The following is a 24,902-nucleotide window of genomic DNA, read 5'->3' on the forward strand; positions in this document are numbered from 1 at the left end:
CTGAAATGTATGTAAAACCCACAGGTTCCCAAACACGTCAGGCTGTGACCCTTCAACATAATCATATTTATTAATAATAATACTAATAATACTAATAATACTGGATTGCATTTTTATAGTGCTTTTCTATGCACTTACAATGGTCCATTAATTCATACATTGGGAGGTGAAGCGAACTGGGGACACCCACCCTGGGGACACCCACCCTGGGGACACCCATCCTGGGGACACCCACCCTGGGGACACCCACCCTGGGGACACCCATCCTGGGGACACCCACCCCGGGGACATCCACCCTGGGGACACCCATCCTGGGGACACCCACCCTGGGGACACCCACCCTGGGGACACCCATCCTGGGGACACCCACCCTGGGGACACCCACCCTGGGGACAGGACACCCACCCTGGGGACACCCATCCTGGGGACACCCACCCTGGGGACACCCACCCTGGGGACAGGACACCCACCCTGGGGACACCCACCCTGGGGACATCCACCCTGGGGACACCCACCCTGGGGACATCCACCCTGGGGACACCCACCCTGGGGACACCCACCCTGGGGACACCCACCCTGGGGACATCCACCCTGGGGACACCCACCCTGGGGACATCCACCCTGGGGACACCCACCCTGGGGACACCCATCCTGGGGACACCCACCCTGGGGACATGGGGACACCCACCCTGGGGACACCCACCCCGGGGACATCCACCCTGGGGACACCCATCCTGGGGACACCCACCCTGGGGACACCCATCCTGGGGACACCCACCCTGGGGACATCCACCCTGGGGACATCCACCCTGGGGACATCCACCCTGGGGACACCTACCCTGGGGACATGGGGACACCCACCCTGGGGACAGGACACCCACCCTGGGGACACCCACCCTGGGGACAGGACACCCACCCTGGGGACACCCACCCTGGGGACAGGACACCCACCCTGGGGACACCCATCCTGGGGACACCCACCCTGGGGACAGGACACCCACCCTGGGGACACCCACCCTGGGGACACCCACCCTGGGGACATGGGGACGGTTCCAGATACAGAACATATTGTGAAAACAGCCCAACCACAAGCTCACAATGCAATGTAGATTTGGACAATGTTTGATCATTTATATAATATAGTTTCTTGGTTACTTTTAAACGCAATAATGGTCTTATTATTTTCATTTTAGAGGTATTAACCCATTTTGGGCGGGAACCCCTTTTGGTGTTAGCATTATGTTATGCTTTAGCTATTGAAAAATAGCAGATCTACAAGCTAAAAGCTATGAGCTTGTAGGTCTGCTATTTTTGAAAAATCGAAGAACGACAGACATTTTTAGAATCTGATCTCAGGTCAAAATGGGTTAAATTGTCACTTTAGAGATGTGCAGATACAGTGTATACACTTCATACTGTATGTTGGTTAGTTCACTGTTGAGTGACAAAACAATGTTTTACATTGAGCTAATCACCTGGGGACCCCCACAATAATTTGGGGACCCCGATGGGGAATCCCGACCCCCAGTTTGGGAACCATTGCGTAATCAAGGCAAAATATAAGGGTGACATTGATTTGCCATAATTTAACCCCCAATTTTACTCGTGCAGCGAGTAAAACCGCAGTGAGTCTTACCTCCTCCGCGTAGGCTTTTAAAACCACAGTGAGTCTTACCTCCTCCGCGTAGGCTTTAAAAACCACAGTGAGTTTTACCTCCTCCTCGTAGGCTTTTAAAACCACAGTGAGTCTTACCTCCTCCTCGTAGGCTTTTAAAACCACAGTGAGTCTTACCTCCTCCTCGTAGGCTTTTAAAACCACAGTGAGTCTTACCTCCTCCTCGTAGGCTTTTAAAACCACAGTGAGTTTTACCTCCTCCTCGTAGGCTTTTAAAACCACAGTGAGTCTTACCTCCTCCTCGTAGGCTTTTAAAACCACAGTGAGTCTTACCTCCTCCTCGTAGGCTTTTAAAACCACAGTGAGTCTTACCTCCTCCTCGTAGGCTTTTAAAACCCCAGTGAGTCTTACCTCCTCCTCGTAGGCTTTTAAAACCAGTGAGTCTTACCTCCTCCTCGTAGGCTTTTAAAACCCCAGTGAGTCTTACCTCCTCCTCGTAGGCTTTTAAAACCAGTGAGTCTTACCTCCTCCGCGTAGGCTTTTAAAACCACAGTGAGTCTTACCTCCTCCGCGTAGGCTTTTCCGATTCCATCTGTGGCTCCAGTCACAACTAGAAGGGGAGAAAGTGAGGTTACTGGTTTTATTTATATACACACACACACAGGGCTTAAAGCCAAAAACAATCCCAAGACTGATTTGTTTTTTTTGCAAATTTGCACCGATCTCATTAAATGACCCCTATGAGATCCTCTGGACTGAAATCAGTCCCCAGGACTGAGAACACACACACACACACACACACACACACACACACACACACACACACACACACACACACACACACACACACACACACACACACACACACACACACACACACACACACACACACACACACACACACACACACACACACACACTAAATGATTGATGCTCCTGGGATCATATTTCAGGGCTACGTTACAACATCCTGATACAGTAACGCAAGCAATGGAAAACCAAACACAATACCTACAGTAGCCTTTACTTTATTAGGGATGCCAGAAACTGTCAAGTCTAGTTCGAAATTTTCGAATTGTCTATAGCTTACTATTTGTTTACTATATTATACACATAACGATAACATGAGTGCTGTCTTTGAAGGACACATTGAAGGAGTTGAGGTCTTTGAAGGACACATTGAAGGAGTTGAGGTCTTTGAAGGACACATTGAAGGAGTTGAGGTCTTTGAAGGACACATTGAAGGAGTTGAGGCATTACATTTAGTTCCACTCGGTTCCAGAACAGAACATATTGTGAAAACAGCCCCAACCACAAGCTCACAACGCCTTGCAATGTAGATTTGGCCAATGTTTGATCATTTATATAATATAGTTTCTTGATTACCTTTAAAGCAATAATGGTCTTATTATTTCCATTTTAGAGGTATTAAAAAGTCTTAAGAGTCCTTAAATTGTCACTTTAGAGATGTGCAGATACAGTGTACTACGTGATCTACAAGCTCATAGCGCGGCACCGAGTGCCGCGCTATGAACTTGTAGATCTGCTATTTTTGAAAAATCGTGAACATGCGGCACAAATCTTTGAATATATATTCTTTCAGAGCGAACGTTTTTAACTCAAATCTTTGCTTCTGGGGGGGGGGGGGGGGGGGGGGGGGGGTTCCTGGAACAACATATTTTCAGATGGGGGTCGGCAGCCAATTAGATCCTTGACATGAAATATTGAGCACCACTGATACAGAAAAATAGGTATTTCAGAATTTCTTTTGAAATTTCGACGTCAGGCCTAAATGGTTTAAAGGACCACTTCACCACTTGTCAACCTATCTTCATATAATTGGTCCTCACTATTATTATTGTTGTTATTGTTATTATTGTTGTTATTGTTGTTATTGTTGTTATTGTTGTTGTTATTGTTCATGATAAAATGCCACCATCATCGATGGGGAATCCAAGCCAATAGAAAATGCAGGCTTTCTATTCCTGAAAAGTTGCAATGCAAAAATGGAAGCCGTCGTTCTCATGATAATAAAAATCAGCCCTCCTATGAGACAGACTGGTTTCTGAACTGCCCACAGCCCTCATATGAGACACAGACTGGTTTCTGAACTGCCCACAGCCCTCCTATGAGACACAGACTGGTTTCTGAACTGCCCACAGCCCTCCTATGAGACACAGACTGGTTTCTGAACTGCCCACAGCCCTCCTATGAGACACAGACTGGTTTCTGAACTGCCCACAGCCCTCCTATGAGACACAGACTGGTTTCTGAACTGCCCACAGCCCTCCTATGAGACACAGACTGGTTTCTGAACTGCCCACAGCCCTCCTATGAGACAGACTGGTTTCTGAACTGCCCACAGCCCTCCTATGAGACACAGACTGGTTTCTGAACTGCCCACAGCCCTCCTATGAGATACAGACTGGTTTCTGAACTGCCCACAGCCCTCCTATGAGACACATACTGGTTTCTGAACTGCCCACAGCCCTCCTATGAGACACAGACTGGTTTCTGAACTGCCCACAGCCCTCCTATGAGACAGACTGGTTTCTGAACTGCCCAGAGCCCTCATATGAGACACAGACTGGTTTCTGAACTGCCCACAGCCCTCCTATGAGACACAGACTGGTTTCTGAACTGCCCACAGCCCTCCTATGAGACACAGACTGGTTTCTGAACTGTCCACAGCCCTCCTATGAGACAGACTGGTTTCTGAACTGCCCAGAGCCGTTCTATGAGACAGACTGGTTTCTGAACTGCCCACAGCCCTCCTATGAGACAGACTGGTTTCTGAACTGCCCAGAGCCGTTCTATGAGACAGACTGGTTTCTGAACTGCCCACAGCCCTCCTATGAGACACAGACTGGTTTCTGAACTGCCCACAGCCCTCCTATGAGACACAGACTGGTTTCTGAACTGCCCACAGCCCTCCTATGAGACACAGACTGTTTTTTGGGACATGGACGGTTTTTGCTTAAACATGTAACTAGGTGTAATGTTAGAGACCACAGAAGACACGTAAATATGAAATAAATGCTTAAACATGTAGCTAGGTGTAATGTTAGAGACCACAGAAGACATGTAAATATGAACTAAATGCTTAAACATGTAGCTATAGGTGTAATGTTAGAGACCACAGAAGACATGTAAATATGCAATAAATGCTTAAACATGTAGCTAGGTGTAATGTTATAGACCACAGAAGTGAACCTTTCAAGCCTGTTTTCTCAACTCTGTTTCTCTGCAAGACATTACTCTATAAGCCAATATCTCCAAAACTGGTGGGTCAAACTGAACAACCAATATGTCAATTTGAAGCTATGATTCCCTGCTTTCATATGTCATGAAAAAAACGAAAATTAAAAAAATTCCAATGGCAGTCCCTCCTTCAAATTTGGTCACAGTAGGCAACAGAGAGCTCTCCACCAGAGAGCTCCAGAATTCCCTCTACAGAGCAACATTAGTAACTCCCTTCTGGGGTATCCCGAGGCGTTCCAAAGCCAGTGAGTCGATGTAATCCCTCCAACTGCCCCTTGGTCTGCCCTGGGGTCTCCTCCCATGGGACGCTCGAGATGACTAGGCATGTAACGATATATCGATATATATCCCGACGATATGTATCTATTTATTAAAAATTAATATCGATTTAAAACTTAAGTAAATTAAGTAATTTTACATGAAAAGTAATGCTACTTTTGCAATGTAGTTAACAGTTTAATGGCCCCAGACGGAGATCACCGTCAAGTTCAAGTGCACGGTCAGTTGCCTGAGACGGAGATTGATAAAAACGACGGAGATTAATGATATCAAAACCGGTCGCATCGCTCCACAGCCTAGGAGCGCTTGTTGCGCAATCCTCGGTGTTGCACAACAGTGACACGACATTGTTAGCTGCTACACAGACATTCACAACAACTTCCGGTCCGCCGGTAAAAGTGGGGGGGGTTCCATTCAGTGGCCCTCAAAGTGGGGCCCTACTCCCAGGGGTGCATGTGGGGGTTCCATTCAAAGTGGGTCCCTTTCAGATGGGGGGGGGGCACGCGGCCAAATATAATTGGGGGTCCTTCACATGAAAAAGGATCTAGTTACTGTAACTACACTAACGAGTGATATAACAACATAATTGATTATTGATATAACTCCAAATTGATTACATACCATTACAGGCCCATTTTGTTTTATTCCTTCACTTCAGCCTGGTATTAACACTTTGATTGCTGGAAGATCTCAACAGGCCTATTTGGATGTTGCTGCCATTTAACATTGCACAAAGGCCTTGTTCGGGGGCCCACAGTAAAATGTTCTCTTATAGCGAGAATCACACGCCTACATCAAAAGAAAGCTGAACTTGTCCACTTCAATTAAAAAAATACATTTTGATTTTACCATGTTCCATTCTGGAGATATTGACCTTTTTGCAACACCTGCATTTGCCTGGAAGTGGTTATCTTGAACAGCGAGCAGAGTTATGGATGGTTTAAAGTCAGAGACATTGACAGGCAGATATAAAATTGAACCCAATAAATATCCTATACATCCTATACACCGAATGAAAGCCCTGAATGTGTACTTTTACGCGGAAAACAGTAAACATTGATCCCATCTACAGTTAGACAGTAATTGGTTATTGAATGCAGCTTGTGCCCACCAGATAACTTCAGAGAAGACATGGACGTGAGCTCCTCAATATTCACAAAATAAGGCCTATAGCGACATATAAATACTATATACCGTATGAAACAGAAGACTCTCTGCTTTCATAAGAAAAAAACTTCTACTGTAGTAATAATAAAAATCACACCCCTGTGAAGTGAGCGGTGCAACTCTGTCCCATATTGCACCACTCACTTCACATGGGTGTGATTTTTATTATTACTACAGTAGAAGTTTTTTTCTTATGAAAGCAGAGAGTCTTCTGTTTCATACGGTATATAGTATTTATATGTCGCTATAGGCCTTATTTTGTGAATATTGAGTTCAGGTCCATGTCTTCTCTGCAGTTATATCTGGTGGGCGCAATGTGCATCCACCCAGTATCCAATTTATGACAAACTGTACATGGGATCAATGTTTACTCTTTTCCTCGTAAAAGTACACATTCAGGGCTTTCATTCGATGTATAGGATGTATAGCATATTTATTGTGTTTATTGTTATATCTGCCTGTCAATGTCTGACTATAAACCTTCATAACTATGCTTTCTTTTTGATGATGATTGCCGCCTCGCCTAATCTATCTCACTGCTTTCATTGTTTTGATCGCAGTAACATTGGGGGGGGGGGGGGGGTCATGGGCACATTGGGCAGCAAAAGTCTTGATCCGTACGGCTATAAAAAGTCCCATTTCACCGTTCGGTTCAGAACTATAGTATAACGGTGAGACGCGTTGTCATCATCAGCTGATTTTGTTTTTCAAGCTAGTGAAGTATATTTACTAACAAGAGAACATGCCTGGGCATGCAGGTTGGAGGCGATGGAGGAAAAAAAAAGATTCCCCCGGCTGTGATGTCAACGACAACGGATCACAACACCACGGTTTAGGACGCGGAAAAGTTCGTTATACATTACACCCGGGTCGATTACGTCCCCGATGCGTTCATTGCGGTCTTATCACTACAATTATAATGAATAAAAAAGCGTTACAATCACACGTCCGAGCGATCTCCGATTATGACGGTTCTGCATGGCGATACGTGATCCACCAACGGCACACTGTCTTGTCGTGGCGGCCCGTCGATACTGTGGTTAGTTCGTAGTATTGTAGGCTCGGGGATCGTTTGGTCGCTACAGTATGAAGAAGGAAACATGCATCTGTCCATGTGTGTTGCAGACGCAATGCAATGCCGATCGGTTGTTTTTTTCCGAGAGACAGAGCCAGCCAGGACAGAGCCCCCATCTCGCAGGCTCCTCCTGCAGGAGAAACAGGAGGGGAGGGGGGAATCGAGTAGTATAGTGTTGTGTGAAAGCCAATAGCTGGAGGAAAGCCTGGTGGTGCAGTAGTATGAATCCACCCATCGAATGCACAGGAATTACTCTAAAAGTCTCCCATCGAATGCGCCCAGATTGGATAATTCGCGCAGTCTGGGAGCTCAGAATTATCCGAATTACTGACAAAAGACCATGCAATGCTCGAGTTCTACTATTGGCTGTTCGCCTGGCCACCCCGCCCATCTTTTTCAGACGGGGGAGAGAGGTTGTTATGGCAACCTGGCTATACCATGAAGGATGGTCACGTGACTCAGTATTTTGGTGTTTTAAATACATTTTGATAACATTTAAAGCAATGTTTATAGTTTATTTTATTTTATCTTCCTCCAGTGAATGTATATGTATTTTTTTTATGTAAATATGTATTTATTTATTCATTCATGTATTATTTTGTGCCGACCGAAATGACAAGAGCACCGTATTTAATTAATAAATATTTAATTATTTGATAATGTAATGTGGGCCAAGCAATGTGGGCCATCGTGTTTATTTATAATTACATTATAAACATTTATGTGCGTTATTGTTTACCGACCGGACCGGAAGTTCACGGGCGGAAGTACCCCTCCCCTTAAAAAGCCCCGCGCCAGTTCTGTGCTGCTGCCTGCATACTACAGTGCATATTGTATTGTGTGTACTGTACTGTGCAATTTATTGCTGCTATTCCTGCTATTATCTTTACCCATCACGGTGCACCGCCACCTATATCTTAAGGTAAGTGTGTGTGTCCTTCTGTTAAGCGGTGACAAGCTATAGTTATTTTAGACACAAAGCTGTTGGTTTTGTTTACATCATGGCACTGGTTAGCTATGCTAGCTACGGGATTCACTGTGTGTGTGTGTGTGTGTGTGTGTGTGTGTGTGTGTGTGTGTGTGTGTGTGTGTGTGTGTGTGTGTGTGTGTGTGTGTGTGTGTGTGTGTGTGTGTGTGTGTGCACAGTGTGTGCATGCGTGTACAGTACTGTGTGTGTGTGCATGCATGCGTGTACAGTACAGTGTGTGTGTGGGGGGGGTGTGTGTGTGTGTGCATGCGTGTACAGTACAGTGTGTGTGTGTGCATAGTACAGTGTGTGTGTATGTGTGTGTGCATGCGTGTACAGTGTGTGTGTGTGTGTGTGCATGCGTGTACAGTACAGTGTGTGTGTGTGCATGCGTGTACAGTACAGTGTATGTGTGTGCGTGTGTGGGGGGGGGGGGGGTGTGTGTGTGTGTGCATGCGTGTACAGTACAGTGTGTGTGTGTGTGTGCATGCGTGTACAGTACAGTGTGTGTGTGTGTGTGTATGTGTGCATAGTACAGTGTGTGTGTATGTATGTGTGTGTGCATGCGTGTACAGTACAGTGTGTGTGTGTGTGTGTGTGTGTGTGTGCATGCGTGTACAGTACAGTGTGTGTGTGTGTGTGTGTGTGTGTGCATGCGTGTACAGTACAGTGTATGTGTGTGCGTGCATGCGTGTACAGTACAGTGTGTGTGTGTGTGTGTGTGTGTGTGTGTGTGTGGGGGGGGGGGGGTGTGTGTGTGTGTGTGTGTGTGTGCATGCGTGTACAGTACAGTGTGTGTGTGTGTGTGTGTGTGTGTGTGTGTGTGTGTGTGTGTGTGTGTGTGTGTGTGTGTGTGTGTGTGTGTGTGTGTGTGTGTGTGTGTGTGTGCATGCGTGTACAGTGTGTGTGTGTATGTGTGTGCATGCATGCGTGTACAGTACAGTGTGTGTGTGTGTGTGTGGGGGGGGGGGTGTGTGTGTGTGTGTGTGTGCATGCGTGTACAGTACAGTGTGTGTGTGTGTGCATGCGTGTACAGTACAGTGTGTGTATGTGTGCATGTGTGTACAGTACAGTGTGTGTGTATGTGTGTGTGCATGCGTGTACAGTACAGTGTGTGTGTGTGTGTGTGCATGCGTGTACAGTACAGTGTGTGTGTGTGTGTGTGTGTGTGTGTGCATGCGTGTACAGTACAGTGTATGTGTGTGCATGCATGCGTGTACAGTGTGTGTGTGTGTGTGTGTGTGTGTGTGGGGGGGGGGGGGGGTGTGTGTGTGTGCATGCGTGTACAGTACAGTGTGTGTGTGTGTGCATGCGTGTACAGTACAGTGTGTGTGTGCATGCGTGTACAGTACAGTGTGTGTGTGTGTGTGTGCATGCGTGTACAGTACAGTGTGTGTGTGTGTGTGCATGCGTGTACAGTACAGTGTGTGTGTGTATGTGTGTGTGCATGCGTGTACAGTACAGTGTGTGTGTGTGTGTGCATGCGTGTACAGTACAGTGTGTGTGTGTGTGTGCATGCGTGTACAGTACAGTGTGTGTGTGTGTGTGTGTGCGCATGCGTGTACAGTACAGTGTGTGTGTGTGCATGCGTGTACAGTACAGTGTGTGTGTGTGTGTGTGTGTGTGTGTGTGCATGCGTGTACAGTACAGTGTGTGTGTGCATGTGTGTACAGTGTGTGTGTGTGTGTGCATGCGTGTACAGTACAGTGTGTGTGTGTGTGTGTGCATGCGTGTACAGTACAGTGTGTGTGTGTGTGTGTGTGTGTGTGTGTGCATGCGTGTACAGTACAGTGTGTGTGTATGTGTGTGTGCATGCGTGTACAGTACAGTGTGTGTGTGTGCATGCGTGTACAGTACAGTGTGTGTGTGTGTGCATGCGTGTACAGTACAGTGTGTGTGTGTGTGTGTGTGTGTGTGTGCATGCGTGTACAGTACAGTGTGTGTGTGTGTGCATGCGAGTACAGTACAGTGTGTGTGTGTGTGTGCATGCGTGTACAGTACAGTGTGTGTGTGTGTGTGTGTGCATGCGTGTACAGTACAGTGTGTGTGTGCATGCGTGTACAGTACAGTGTGTGTGTGTGCATGCGTGTACAGTACAGTGTGTGTGTGTGTGTGTGTGTGTGTGCATGCGTGTACAGTACAGTGTGTGTGTGTGCATGCGTGTACAGTACAGTGTGTGTGTGTGTGTGTGTGTGCATGCGTGTACAGTACTGTGTGTGTGTGTGTGTGTGTGTGTGTGTGTGTGTGTGTGTGTGTGTACTCCGACACACACATTGTGGATTGATTGAAACATCTACAGTTCTATTAGCTCTTCTTAGCTGAAGATCTAATCGCTGAAGCTGCTCATTTCGTCCACTAGCATACATGATATAACATTGGTAGCGTTTAAAGGCTATACGCTCATCTGAAACTTAGCAAAGAACTACGGTAGCTTTATGTTTACCTGCCGCTATCTCAGAGATACAATTAAATTTTTACAACAGTAACATTAATGTTTTTTTTAACTGTAAAGACGCCCTGAGTCGACAGTTCACTTTACCGAAATACCTATGCAAAAATGTATGTAACACCACCAAATATGTCTCTTGTATATAAATGCAATGGGAATGCTGGCAATATGGTGTGTGTGATTTTAAATGTGTTCCATTATCATTTTTTAGAGCTTGAGTTTCTCACCCACACCTATCATTTATCTGAGTTATTCTAATTTCTAATCGGCAGTGCTATCTATTCACTTGTAGTTTATTGGCTACATATATGAGGGGGGGGGGGGGGGACAGTGTTGGCAACTTATTACTTAAGTTGGTATTTAAATGCCTTGATGTGATATTCGACCATATGCCTAATATTGCCTATAATTTTGTTGTTGAACCCCTCTGGCGTCAAACATTTGTTGTTAAATGTTACAGTTTAAAAGAGACAATAGAGAGCTTGGAAATGAGGGACTGGGCGACTGGCCCATGCATATGGGGACATATGGTCACCCTAAATATACTACATTCTTAGTTTTTCTTATTTCAAACTCACAAGCTCTCTCAACTTGCTCTCTCTAATGGTATGTCTTGCAGAAAGATCATGGTGAAAATTCGAAAGAAGGCTTTTGTGAACTGGAAAGCCACAGTCGTTCACCAGGGGAGGGCAAGTACCTCGGTACGGAGGCACAACATCCTCCAGCCTAGCACCAGTGCTAGAGAGGACAGCGGAGGTTGTCCTGATACAATGGTGCAGGCTGTGGATGCACAACCTCCAGAACCGGAGGGTGGTCCAGCGACAGTAACTGCTGCCAGTGCCAGGGAGAGAAAAGCACAGGATGTGCAGGCATGGATCGATATCCGTAACAGCCTGCACATTCCTGCTGTGGAGTCCCTCTGCCCGCCCCTAAACCCTTGCTGCCACGTATGCCAGTGTGGCTTAAGTGGTTTGGAGGTTTGGAGGTGTGGGGACTGTGATCTTCAGGCTACCCTCTGCTCCTCTTGTGTCACAGAAGTCCACAGAAAGTTCCATGCGTTGCATGAAATGGAGTTGTGGGATGTAAGTACATTTCACCCTTTCCCCTATGTTTCAAATAATCTAATCTAAAATCTTCCTAGAAGAAACCATTGTTTTGCAGAAAAGAGTAAAGGTGATTTTTTTTTTAAGCTGATCAAGTTATTAACCATTTACTCATTTCCATGAGGTGTTTCACAAGCAATGACTTAAGAATGTAACCCTCTCACCCTCTTTCTGATTTACTAGGGTCACGCATATGTGAAGAGCATGCCAAAAGGCTTCAGGTGGGATTGGCAAAGGCTTGATGGACACAACTGCATGACGTCCTACAAGAGACAACTGCAGGTTTTTGACCAGAAAGGTAATCCTTACTCACAACAACCTACTCAGACTAATGCAAATGTGTAAAACAAAAAAGACTTTTTTCCCCCCATTAAAATCATCTGTTTAAAGATCATTAAACATAACCACTTAATTACAGTTTCTCCAGTGTAAATACAATACCCAGCCTTCATGTGACCTCCATCTCGGTCACATAGAAACTTATCTCCCAATGCTTAGTATAGAGTCTGGAACTACACCTCCCAAAATCAGAGTAAGGAAGCTGCCATTTCAGTTCAAGAAAATATATTTTGAAATATCTTTAATTTTTTTATTATTATAGCAGCCAGCTATATATGCTTAGATGATTTGTATTTATATTAGGATACATTTGCTCGACTGTAAAGATGAAACGACGTAAGTGGGGAGGAGGCTCCACTTCCGCTTTATATTTTACTCATGATCAGAGCTTCCGTTGCTCCAGACTGATGGAAGCATTTATATTTTACTCATGATCAGAGCTTCCGTTGCTCCAGACTATATGACGGAAGAATGGGTAAACGGGAAGATACAGTATGTAACATTTCAGAGCAGACCATGAACCTAACACTAAATGTATAACCCAGCCATGCGAAAGATTAATCATTTCGTAAAATCGTTTTTGTTGCAGCGAGAGTGCATGATGTACTGTGTACATTTTGTAAATGTGAGTCAGAACACGCCACTCTCATTCGTTTGGGCTTGTGGCCAGGATCACCCAGACGCCCACAAACGGCCATATCCTTGGGTCTGATGAGGCTTATTACTGCTGTACAGCTGGAATGTGGAGTGTCAGTCAGGGGCATGAGTGCAGCAATGCAACAAGCTTTTCCTTCAACTAAGGTGGGTGTTTTTGATATGCAGGTGGAATATGTGTATCACATTATCAGGGCTCACATTATTGGTGTATTTTATTCAAATTAATATTTTGTTGCATTTTAGGTGGTTGATCTCTACAGCATTTTAATGAAGGAATGCTATGAAGAGTACAGGCATTGGCAGTTTAAGCAGACGGCCTGCTCTGTTTTGGCACCAAGTCTGGCTGATGGAGCCAGCTGTCCCATGTGTCCAAAGGTAATCGTTTTATGTGTAGCCGCCACTTACATGTGAATTGTTGTTTAATGTGCATTGTGCATAATTATTGCTTGTATATCATTAGGAAAATGGAACGCTCTGTGTGGCTGCCGACGCTCTCTTTGGGCTACCGAGGAAGAAGTCGTCAGGGGAGAGCTTTGAGGCCCCCAAACACCTGAACAGATTTTTCCTCGACCAAAGTGAAGTGGACGCTTTTGTCGAACAGGCCAATACACAACCCGAGGTAAGAACTATAATTTACTCATTAAAGGTAAACCACATTAAAGGAAAGAAGCCTACGTGTGTGTTGATAGAATGAAGAAATAGTTCTGCTTCATTATTCATGTCCGATTAATGTAACTGGTTTAGTAATTAAGGTATTGTCTGTTTCACATGTATTTTTCCCTGATAAGGGGGGCTGTCCTGGATTCCGGGCAGGGAGCGCAATCCGGTCTAAAGGCCGGTACAAGAAGCTGGATGAAACTGGTGTATTTGGCCTCACCTGCAGGCATGAACATCCAGTCAAGTTTCTCAACTTGAAATATGGAGAAAGGTATTTGTTTTTTGCTAGAACTAATACTAAATGTATGCTTAAATAAGTTATTCATTGTAGTGATTCTAACTATGTTTATTTATTTAAGATATGTTTTGGGCTTTTTCTGCCTTTTATTTGATAGTGTACAGTAAGCTGACAGGAAATGGGGAGTGACACACAACAAAGGTCGTCGGGATCGCAATTAGAAGCCTAGGTGCTCTAACTACGTTTCTGCTTCATTTCTTCAGACTGTCAAACGCTGTCCTCTTGTTGAAGGAGTTCAGTAGAGACCAGGAGGAACGCCACCTGAGCATTGTTTTCATGTATGACATTGCATGCAAACTCAAACCCCACCTGCAGGTAACACTACACATTTAAGTCATTATTGCTGAATGCTGAGCAAATGTGTGATTTTAAATGTGTGAATCCATCTTGTCTGTGTCCTTCTGCCTGTGGGTAGGTCTGTCTCTTTCAAATTTCCCCCCTGATTTAATGGAAGCCAGATAATAAAGCATGTTTACCTGGAACTGAATGCAACCTTCTTGGTGTTACAGAGTCAATTGGCTATGTGTACTGTTACTGTAATTCTGAACATTTTTCTTTTTCTGCCATTTTCTTTATAGCACCACTACCCTGAGCTACTGAACAAAAAGGAGTTTGTTGTCCCAGTGTTCCATTCTTATGGGCACAATCTCGCATGTCAGGTAATGAATGTTTTCTATAGCGAGCAATGTCCAGGTACTTCACACTAACTGAACAATGTTAACATTTGCTTTATTGTTTTATGTTATGTTTACAGTTCCAGTACAACACACGTTTCCACAAGGGAACAGGACTGGCTGATGGGGAGCAGAGTGAGCGCTTGTGGTCCTACCTGCGGAGATTTGGAAAAATTACCAAAGAGATGACTCCATCTCACCGCACTGACCTCCTGACAGATGCTCTCCTGCACTACTCAGAAAAAGTGCAACGGAAGCAAAGTGAGCATGTTTACATACACAACCTTTTTTTTTTTTACTTTGTGAATCCAAGTAACTACTTTCTGAATTACAGCATTTTTCTTTGAATGCAAGAAAAACAAATGAATATGTCTGAAAGAATGATGACCCACCCACATTTTCTCAAGTACCTAACAATGCCCACTAATCCTGCATTCATAATTCTGTGGCTGAATACTGGTTACATTAAATGTTGGCACTGTATATTTTTCTAGTCACAGGCATTCCTCAGCGACTTCTGAAGGCCGAGAAAATAAAGGAGGCGTCAATGAAAGAGTTGACGAGTCTCCTGCAGTCTCTACCAGGTATGTAAAAGAATAATAACCAAGGGGGATCAACGTATGAAAGGGTAATATTTAGTCTGTGACAAACACGACACATTTACCTTTTTACCTGACACCTAGTTGTTCTTGTTTTTTCTCTATTATATGTATTTGGCTGCCGACCCCATCTGAAAATATGTTGTTCCAGGGACCCCCCAGAAACAAATATTTGAGTTAAAAATGTTCACTGTGAAAGAATTCAATGATTTGCACCACATTTTCACGATTATTCAAAAATAGCAGATCTCATAGCGCAGCACTCAGTTCAGTAGACCCTTCGGCATCTGAGCATCTCTAAGCTGATTCATGTTATTAATTATTGCCATGTAATTAATTCACCATGTCAGTCTTGGCACTGTACTTCAATGACCGTCTTTACTTGCCCATTCATGTTTTGGCCAAATCATTGTAGGATTTTAATTTATTTCTATTTGAATTGGGTCAGAAATCAACTTTCCCAATATCTTGATCCCAGTAATTGATTTGATGGGTATGAGAACTCTGCATCTATATTGTTTGTCAGCGTCCATGTCCTTTTCCAGGTTCACTTCATTTAAGTTGGCCTTATTTTAAATTATACAATAACTCAACCATTGACAGTTAACCATCACAGTTGGAGAGAACACTAAGCTAATGGCAGACTGTAATTTTGTTTTTATTTTACATGCAATTTTCAAGGGACCGCAGTTGAAGACATAAGGAGTTGGGGGAAGGCTCTAGAGGATTCTCTAAAAAAGCAACAGCTTTCTTTTGCCTGGGAGGAGATCTACGTAGAAACTCTTCAACAGTTTCAGAGGGGACAGTAAGTAAATTTAGTTTTTTGTATTTGTTTTGTTAAATAACTTATGAATATGAAGATTTCAGACAAAGACCCATTGCTTAAAGATTGCGCCCCCCCCCCCCCCCCTCTCTCTCTCTCCTTTTTCTTAGATCACAACTTGAGACGTCACAAGGAGGAGCTCAAGTTGTGGATAGCGTCTCAAGAACTGAAAAGTAGGTGTTGTCTTAATGTCAAAACAATGAAAGTAATCAATTTGCTGTGCTTTTAGACAGGAATACTGCTAAATAGTTTTAGTCTTGTGGTGTGGGGTAGAGTGGTACACAAAAGAAAAGAGAATAAGGTTACATTTTTATTAGGTTCCTTACACCAAAGTAGACATGATGTTCCGAGCCGTGAGGCCATGGCCCAGCACCTGGCGTTTAGTCAGTGGATGTGCGTGCTCTATTGCATTTTTCTGTAGCGTGGACATGGACATGGACATTTTAGAGTGCTAATTTCCTCATAAAATGTTGCTCTGCCTGTTAACAAATCTCTAATAAATGTAACATTGAAAAGAGATTTGTTAACAGGCAGAGCAGAGCAACATTTTATATGTAAAATGCCTTCCTTGAATCATTGGAACATTTATGTTTTGCGTACTACCTACCAAACCTAATAATTATTGACTTGTGTTGTGTATCTGTCAGGGCGGAGAGAAAGATCTGTGCTCTTGAAAGGAAGCACCATGTGGATCAGAGGTGGTCGCTCACCTCACCTCAGGCCCAGATGTTCCTCTCTTCTGCCATGGAGAAGCGAGCCACGGAGGTGTTGAATAACATCTTTAACCTCACAGTGGAGCGCAAGTTCATGTGTGGCCTCGTCAAGAAATATGCAGGTGAGACGATTTGATGCATCGAATACGAATGCTTTTTTTCCATTCCCCAAACACAGAATAACAGAAGAAATGTATGCCTCTGTGACAAGAATAAATGCTAGTAAATAGTTATACTATGGAGCTACTCTTTTAAGCATGTATTAACAGGGTTCCTATACGCAATGTATGCTTCCAGACTAACTCCTATTCTGTTTCAAAAATATAAAACTTAAAAGCTGTGTTCCTCCTGCTGTTGCAGCATTGTATCACAAATAATACAAGACATTCATGCAGTAGCCCAGGCGGCTGGCATAGCCGTCTGGGCACCTTGGCTGGTAATCCAGCCTGCCGCGGGTTTGACTCCCGATCCTGACTGACTTTGCTGCGTGTCACCCCCACCCTCCCCCATCTCTCTCCCAGCTTCCTGTCGGCCTACTTTACACTTGTCTCTCAATAAAGGCAAAAAAGTCAAAAGGGAAATATATCTATATATGTATACAGATGTATATTTAAAAAGAAAAAAACATTCATTCAGTCATGTAATAAGAAAATAGACTAGGTAATGGTATACAGAAACCTGGCCTTGGATCAAGACTGACATACAGTTATTGCATCGATTCTGACAATTGAGTATCTGACCTTTCATGTTTTTAGTGGGAGTTTTCCTGTCCCTCCCATACCTCAGAATTATTGTCCTTCATCAAAGGTGTAATACTGTGTAATTACTGTTTATTGTATCTTTGTCTTTCTGCTCTTTAAAATGGGTTCCTGTATTGAAAGGTATAATTACATACAGGGGTTCCTGGTCCAAATGTTTTGAGTAGTTGTTGCTATGTACATTATACACTATAGCAACATAATAAAAGATTAAGGCTGGAATTTAGAAGGCATTTTTTAGAATTGGCCTCAAGTCTACATTTATAACTGGCCACTACTTTTGACTTGGCCCTGGGCTCATTTTAATGAGATTATGATTTTGTTTTTTGAAACTTGCATATTTTTGTTTTTTATTCACAGAAGGACAAACTATTGCTGTAAGGCTTTCCAGGCAAATCACAAAACTCAACAGCAAAATCAAAGCATCAACAAAGCTCTACAACATGAAGAGGCAAGCCATCCCATCCACAAACCTTCCTTCTTTGACCTTTGAAATGGCACTTGACATGGATGCTAGAGTGTGGAGCCAACAGAGGACGGGTGAGAGGACGGGTGATGATCCAACATTTTACCTCAAGCAAAGGCTATTTGTGCTTGTCTCTCTCAGTGATAGAGCCTCTGAGGAGAGAAACATCATCAAAGAGGACCTCAAGACGGCCACAGCCTTCTTCCACCAAGAGATGGCAAAAGCACAAGAAGCCCTCCTCAACTACTCAAGCTCCTCACGCTATGACCATGGGGCAGTCACTGCTCTCTCTGCAAAGGTCAAGCATTTTCAACACCAGCTTGACATCTGTGGCACTGTGTCCCAACATTTTCAGACTGACTGTGTGGAAATAGTGGAAGATGTGGATTGCGATGACGATGACGATGACGACGATGACGATGATGATGAGGATGATTATGATGAGGAGTGTGACTAGGTTGGACATACTGCACACACCCTTTGACTGACCACGACGATGACGATGACTATGATGATGAGGATGATTATGATGAGTAGTGTGACTAGGTTGGACATACTGCACACACCCTTTGATTTGACCAAAGAGGACAATACGTTTGATGTCGGTCCTTCTCTATAGAGATACTTTCAACCACTGGTCTGTGGCCCACCAGTGGTCCTTGAGGGGTTGGACATACTGCACACACCCTTTTTCTTTTGACTGACCAAAGAGGACAATACGTTTGTCGGTCCTTCTCTATAGAGATACTTTAAACCAGTGGTTCCCAAAGTGGGGTCCGGGGACCCCCAGGGGTACTTGATAGGGAGTTCCAGGGGGGACCCAGCTAAATGATCATTTGGAACCAAATGGACCCTTATTGGTCTGTAACTCTGAGTGTACAAATGGACCCTAACGGGTCCATTTGATTCCATTTGTACACTCTCAGAGTTAAATTAACATTGATTTTACAATATAAATTGGGGTCTCAGAGATAGAAATCCCAATAAATGGGGGTCCGTAGCCTAATGCATATCAAACTAGGGGTGAAAATGGTTGAAAATCACTCCTAGAGCCGTAAAGATCTTCTGGTATGGGGGTCCTTGGCATACCTTTTCAAATGGGGGTACGCAGGCTAATTAGTGTCAATTTGGGGCTCCTTGACATGAAAAAGTTTGGGAACCACTGCTTTAAACCATTGGTCCTTGAGTGGTTGGACCAGGGATGGGCAACTTTGACGATGGCGAGGGCCACAATATTTCCCCACTCACTCCAGAGGAGCACATTGCATAATACTGTCTTAGCAAAAATAGCCGATCTACAAGCTCAAAACGCGTTGCGGTGCGACGTGTTTTGAGCTTGTAGATCAGCTATTTTTGCTATTTGAATTTAATTCCTGAATTAATTTTCGATATTTTTTAATTGGAAAAGTAACTATTTAATTTCAAATGCCTATAACTTTATGAAGTAAATACATACAAAAGACTAACATTTTAATAATACTCATTAAGCTACTTATCAGTATTTTGGTATTAACCTGAGGGTCATGAACCGTGAAGTTGAGGCCTGCATGTGACCCACAGGCCGCTAGTTGCCCATGTCTGGGTTGGACATACAGCACACACCCTTTTTCCTTAAACATCTGCATTACTTAATTTACAAGAAGTCTACACAATTGGAGAATGTAGAATATTGTTGTTTTGATCAATGTTTGCAGTATGGAATTGTGTCAACGATAATAGAATATTCTTTAGTTTTCGGTCTGAGAGGCTAAATCTCATCAAATCTTGGTCTGTGGCTCAAATGCAGAATAAGTAATGGTTCTTGATATGAAAAGTTGAATACCACTGCTTTAACCCATTCAGACCTGAGGCCATTTATAACACTGGGTGTCATTAAAAAAGCGATATTACATATTTTCTCAATTTGACTGCCAAAAGGGACTTCCCAAATCGTGTGTGTGTGGCTGGCTGGCTGGCTGGCTGGCTGGCTCTACAGTGGTGTGCTTAGCCTTGTTGTCCCTCCTGGCTCTGCCCTGGGTTGACTCATAGAATCAATTTGCTTGCCTCTGGTGAGATAAAGATATCGCTGCCACTATACTGATTATTTCTGCCATAAACAAATGTTTCAAATGTGTGTGAAATGTAAATAAACTGCTTATTTGAAGGAACAATTGCTTGTGTGTTGTTGTCTTTCACATTAAAATGTCTTGTTTGGTGGAGACAGCTTTTGAAAATGAAATCAAGGTGAAAGTTTGACAATGTGGCCTTGTATGATTCTTCAGTAAAGTTATACAATTCCATGTAGACCTTATGAGGTATAAGGCCATTTGATGGTTGACTTGGTGGTTGATTTCTGACCTTTAAACATAACCATAAACCTGTTGAAATTAAAATAATCTGTCCTTAATTCTGATGATTAATTGCTGAGGGTAAAATGACCATTTTTGAGGGTTGTCTATTAAGTGCCAGACAATATGTATTAGATTCTGAGCTACATGGCTGATACAAGTCCTCTAGTACATCCTGCAACATTTCAAACACTGCAGACTGGGCAGGAATTTCACTCTTAAGTATAGCATCAAATGGTTACCCATATCATATTGCAGTACTGTAAGTACTGTAACTGTAGCCAATAATAGGCAATGTGGTGTTTAACTATTAGAAAAGTAGCATATTACATAGCAGTAACTCTGTAATATTGCTTATTCCCAAAATTATTTCAGTAATATACCATTATAGTTATTAGTTACTCGTTTTATCAAAGCAACTATAATATATAAATCTTTCCTAATGAAATTGTGTTTTATCCAACTAACCTAACAGTCATAATCACGGGTACAGATCGCACATTGGCCTTGCTGGTGTCCTGCATGAACATACTTTCCAGGGTTCAGAGGGTCATATCACCTGTAGGCTACTGATCATGTAGCAGATAGGCCAAAAGCATAATGCCAAAAGCATAAACCATTTACAGTATCCACTGTCCAGACATATACTGTAGCATACTTTCCAGGGTTCAGAGGGTCATATCACCTGTAGGCTACTGATCATGTAGCAGATAGGCCAAAAGCATAATGCCAAAAGCATAAACCATTTACAGTATCCACTGTCCAGACATATACTGTAGCATACTTTCCAGGGTTCAGAGGGTCATATCACCTGTAGGCTACTGATCATGTAGCAGATAGGCCAAAAGCATAATGCCAAAAGCATAAACCATTTACAGTATCCACTGTCCAGACATATACTGTAGCATACTTTCCAGGGTTCAGAGGGTCATATCACCTGTAGGCTACTGATCATGTAGCAGATAGGCCAAAAGCATAAACCATTTACAGTATCCAGACATATATACTGTAGCATACTTTCCAGGGTTCAGAGGGTCAAATCACATGTAGGCTACTGATCATGTAGCAGATAGGCTATCACAACCAACATCTGAACTGATGATGATACAATGCGAGAGTGTGGTCTAGACTCTAGCCAACACCAACTTGGAAGTCCTGGAGTGCTGCTCTCCACACTCCTATCTAACATGAGGGTATAGAGCTCTACAGAGCTGTTAAATACAGTAAGCTGTGCCTGACACAGTGCCCTGCCAGCCTCATCCGTCTCTTTCTGACTTATTCTGTGACCCGTGGTAGGTCCCCATAGAGGTCCACATTTCTGATGTGATCGGTCCATGTGACACGCAGTGCCATTCGTAGCATTCTTGTGTAGACTCCATCCAGGAGTCTTCCTGTTGTGCTGTTGGGTCCATGTCTCAGCCCCTTGCAGCAGTACTGAGTACTGAGTACTGACTCCACACATATAGAGCACATATAGAGGTCCTGTTCTGTTGAAGCAGTCCAGGCGTGAGGTAAAGTCCTCTACTGGCTCTCTCTGAACTACTTGAGCCAGTCATTTATGTAGATGCGTTTGAATGGTACGTTGTACTTTCTTTCAAAGGATTTCAATGGAAGTATAGAGGTCATGGTTCATAACAGTAGGCCTATACCTTCAAGTCCATATTTTGATGTGGTACACATTAGGCCTATCTATCTATATCTATAAATGCACTGCATGTCTCTGTGTGTGTATGTCTGTAATCCACGTAACTCGAGAACCGTTCACCCCACCGACTTCAAATTTGACACACGCGTTCCACACCCCCACAGGGAATGCAGTGCTCAGCCATGGTCCAGTCGAACCCACGGTTGTCCAGAACCACCACAAAAGGCCTCTACCCAGGCTCTGGACAGGGCCCCTGCAGGCTATATGGAGCTGGCCTATTCAGACATCACAATGAAACATCTGCATATAGACTCCATATTTGGGCATGCCTGACAAAGAACTCTATATATGGGCGTAAAAGGTACACAGACATAATAACTGGGTGAGCATGCATTTCCAACTTGCATCAATCCAAGTAGGCCAGTGCATGGGCACCATAGTGTGTAATAATACTGTAATAATCAACATTTAAAATGTAATAACAAGGGACACCTTGTTATAACTTAATCTTGAAGAAACCCTTGCTGCACACACACACACACACACACACACACACACACACACACACACACACACACACACACACACACACACACACACACACACACACACACACACACACACACACACACACACACACACACACACACACACACACAATCTCTCTATCTCTCTCTCTCTCTCTCTCGGGACGCGTTCGGAATACCGCACCGGAGCGTGCTCTGCTCGCCTATTAGTTTGCACAGTGCGCTCAGTGCGCTATTTCCGAATGCGCCCTAGAGGGGCGTCAAAGTCTAATCCTAGTTTTCTGAACCACATGACCGTGTGTGGAGAAACACATATCAGATTGTTCGTCCTGACAAGCTATATAACATACTAAAAGATGGGCCCCTAATATCCAATGGTTTTTGACTTAGAGGCCTTAGAGAGGCTAGAAAAATAACAAAACTTTTTTTTTTCAACGGGACCAATTCAATTAAATCCAGCGTGAAAACGTGAGTCAGACTAAGTCATTTTTGTAAAAAAATATATATATTTGTGTGTGTGGGGTCCAAAAAACGTGTCTAAAAAAAGATTTAAAATATTTAGAAGTGTCGTAGAGACTTGAAACCAATTCCATTGGATTCCCCGTGCTTCAGACATGGATAGACACCCTTTGTTTTAGAAAAAACGTTTTTTCCCTGTCGACTATAGCTTAAAAGGGGCTCGACGCCGCACAGGTGTCACGGGCGTGACCTTTGATAGTTAGAAGTGTCGTAGAGACTCAGGACCAACTTCAATGGATTCAGCTTGATGAGACGAAGAAAACAATTGCCTGCTCAAAACAAACGGACTAATTTTGGATTTTTAATTGGATTTTAACGCGTTGGAGGCCACTAAAATCCATTTTTTTAAGGATTCCTCTAAATACACTTCCCCCCCCTATGTCAAGTAAGGGAAATCTAATGGTGTTAGTTTTAACTGTCTAGAAGACTTAGAAATGGGTCAAATTGCTGTTTGAAAGTTTAAAAAAATCATATTTTCTCGAATTTTTCATTTCATTTTGCTCCAAAACTCCTTCTACCCCCACTAAACCAATGGCGCTGAATCAGAATATGTAGGTTATATCTCAATCCGACAACCAGAAGTGCCTTAATTGGCCCCTAGTTGGCTAATTATAGAGTTCGCGTAGAAATGTCGTAGAGAAACACGCCTCAGATTGTTCATCTCGACGAGCTCTATAACATATCCAAAGATGGGCTTCTAATATAATTTCCCCATGGAGATATAGCCCCTAGAAGGTTTACAAAATAGCCGATCTACAAGTCCTATAGAAGAATTGCACTAGGACAGCCAGGATTTTGGCTACCCCCCTAAATCAAGTGCACTGAGTTCGAATATATATATTGCAGAATATGCAGAATTTTATGGATCTGACAAACCGGTCAAACTGGTTCTCAAGGTATTTTGAGGATTGACATTCAACATTTTAAAGTTCATAGAATGTCAGTTATTTAATCATGATGCATTTTATTTGTTTAACAACATTTTAAAAATCAAATCCTCTCAAAGATAATTTAGACTAATTGTCAAGGCAAAATTGTGTTCATATTTATTTATATATTTAAAAATAGTTTTAATACATCTTTTAATTTTCTATCATGAATTATAGTTTTAGAGTTTAGGTGAGAATCAATTAATGTAAAATACACGAATGCTCAAACATGACAAATTAAAGGTTTAAAATCAGGACGAGTTGACTGTTAAGAATGTATATTTATTTTTGCGTAATCAGTCGCACAATAGCAGATTAAAGACACATTCAAACCTGGGACATTGAAGTAGTCTACTCCTTAATCTCTTACAAAATGTACAAATTCATAAAATGGAAAATAGTCCTGTCTCTGCAAGTTTTCATTGAAAATTACAACATTTCCCCTGATATCCATGGTCTTTCTTTTGCTTTTCCATGAATGTACAATGACAGTCCATTTTAGGTTTTTATTGCAGTTCCATGTATGTACTATCTCCAATCATCTTCTGTTCTTATCAGGATTACATTTGCTTTTAGTCAGTTAGGAGAATCCGTAGAGTCTGAAGATTCTGTGCTAGTCTCACCAGGCTGTAAGGACATAGGCCTATACTATAGGATAACAAACATTAATAAATGTTCTGTTAATACCGAAATATTTGTGTTTGCAACCCACTACAATGAGGTTCAGTGTGTGAATCCCCTCCATCAAACTGAATCAGTGCGAGATATTTCATTATTACAAAATCAGCGGTGCTCTGTAGTTCATGTCAAGGACACCAAAAATGATATGTAATTGGCCACAATCCGTGTACCTTTCGTTCAAACGATTTGACAAAATAAAATCTAATTGGTATATGATTGTGTGCTTAATCACTGCAAACCACTGTGTGCCAAAGTGCTATTAATTCAGACAGAGTGCCTCATTTAAATAAGTGGGATGTGTCGCTCCTTTATACATAAGGCCTATACATACACTGTGTTGTACTCCCAGACATATTTCAAGCTACAACTTTCGA

At 43.1% G+C, this 24,902-nt stretch overlaps 1 protein-coding gene across 1 annotated transcript in view; it reads right to left on the reverse strand.

Annotated features, from left to right (window-relative positions):
* LOC306918974 (very-long-chain 3-oxoacyl-CoA reductase-B-like) overlaps positions 1 to 24,902 on the reverse strand; it is a gene marked incomplete at its 3' end in the record, with an annotated part of 61,892 nt that overhangs the window by 17,332 nt on the left and 19,658 nt on the right. The window contains exon 2 of the mRNA XM_079531812.1: positions 2,179 to 2,225. Within this exon, the coding sequence (XP_079387938.1) occupies positions 2,179 to 2,225 (47 nt within the window). The remainder of the gene's footprint in view (positions 1 to 2,178; positions 2,226 to 24,902) is intronic.

Source organism: Electrona antarctica (assembly GCF_951216825.1).
Source record: "Electrona antarctica genome assembly, contig: scaffold_304, whole genome shotgun sequence".
Taxonomy (NCBI): domain Eukaryota; kingdom Metazoa; phylum Chordata; class Actinopteri; order Myctophiformes; family Myctophidae; genus Electrona; species Electrona antarctica.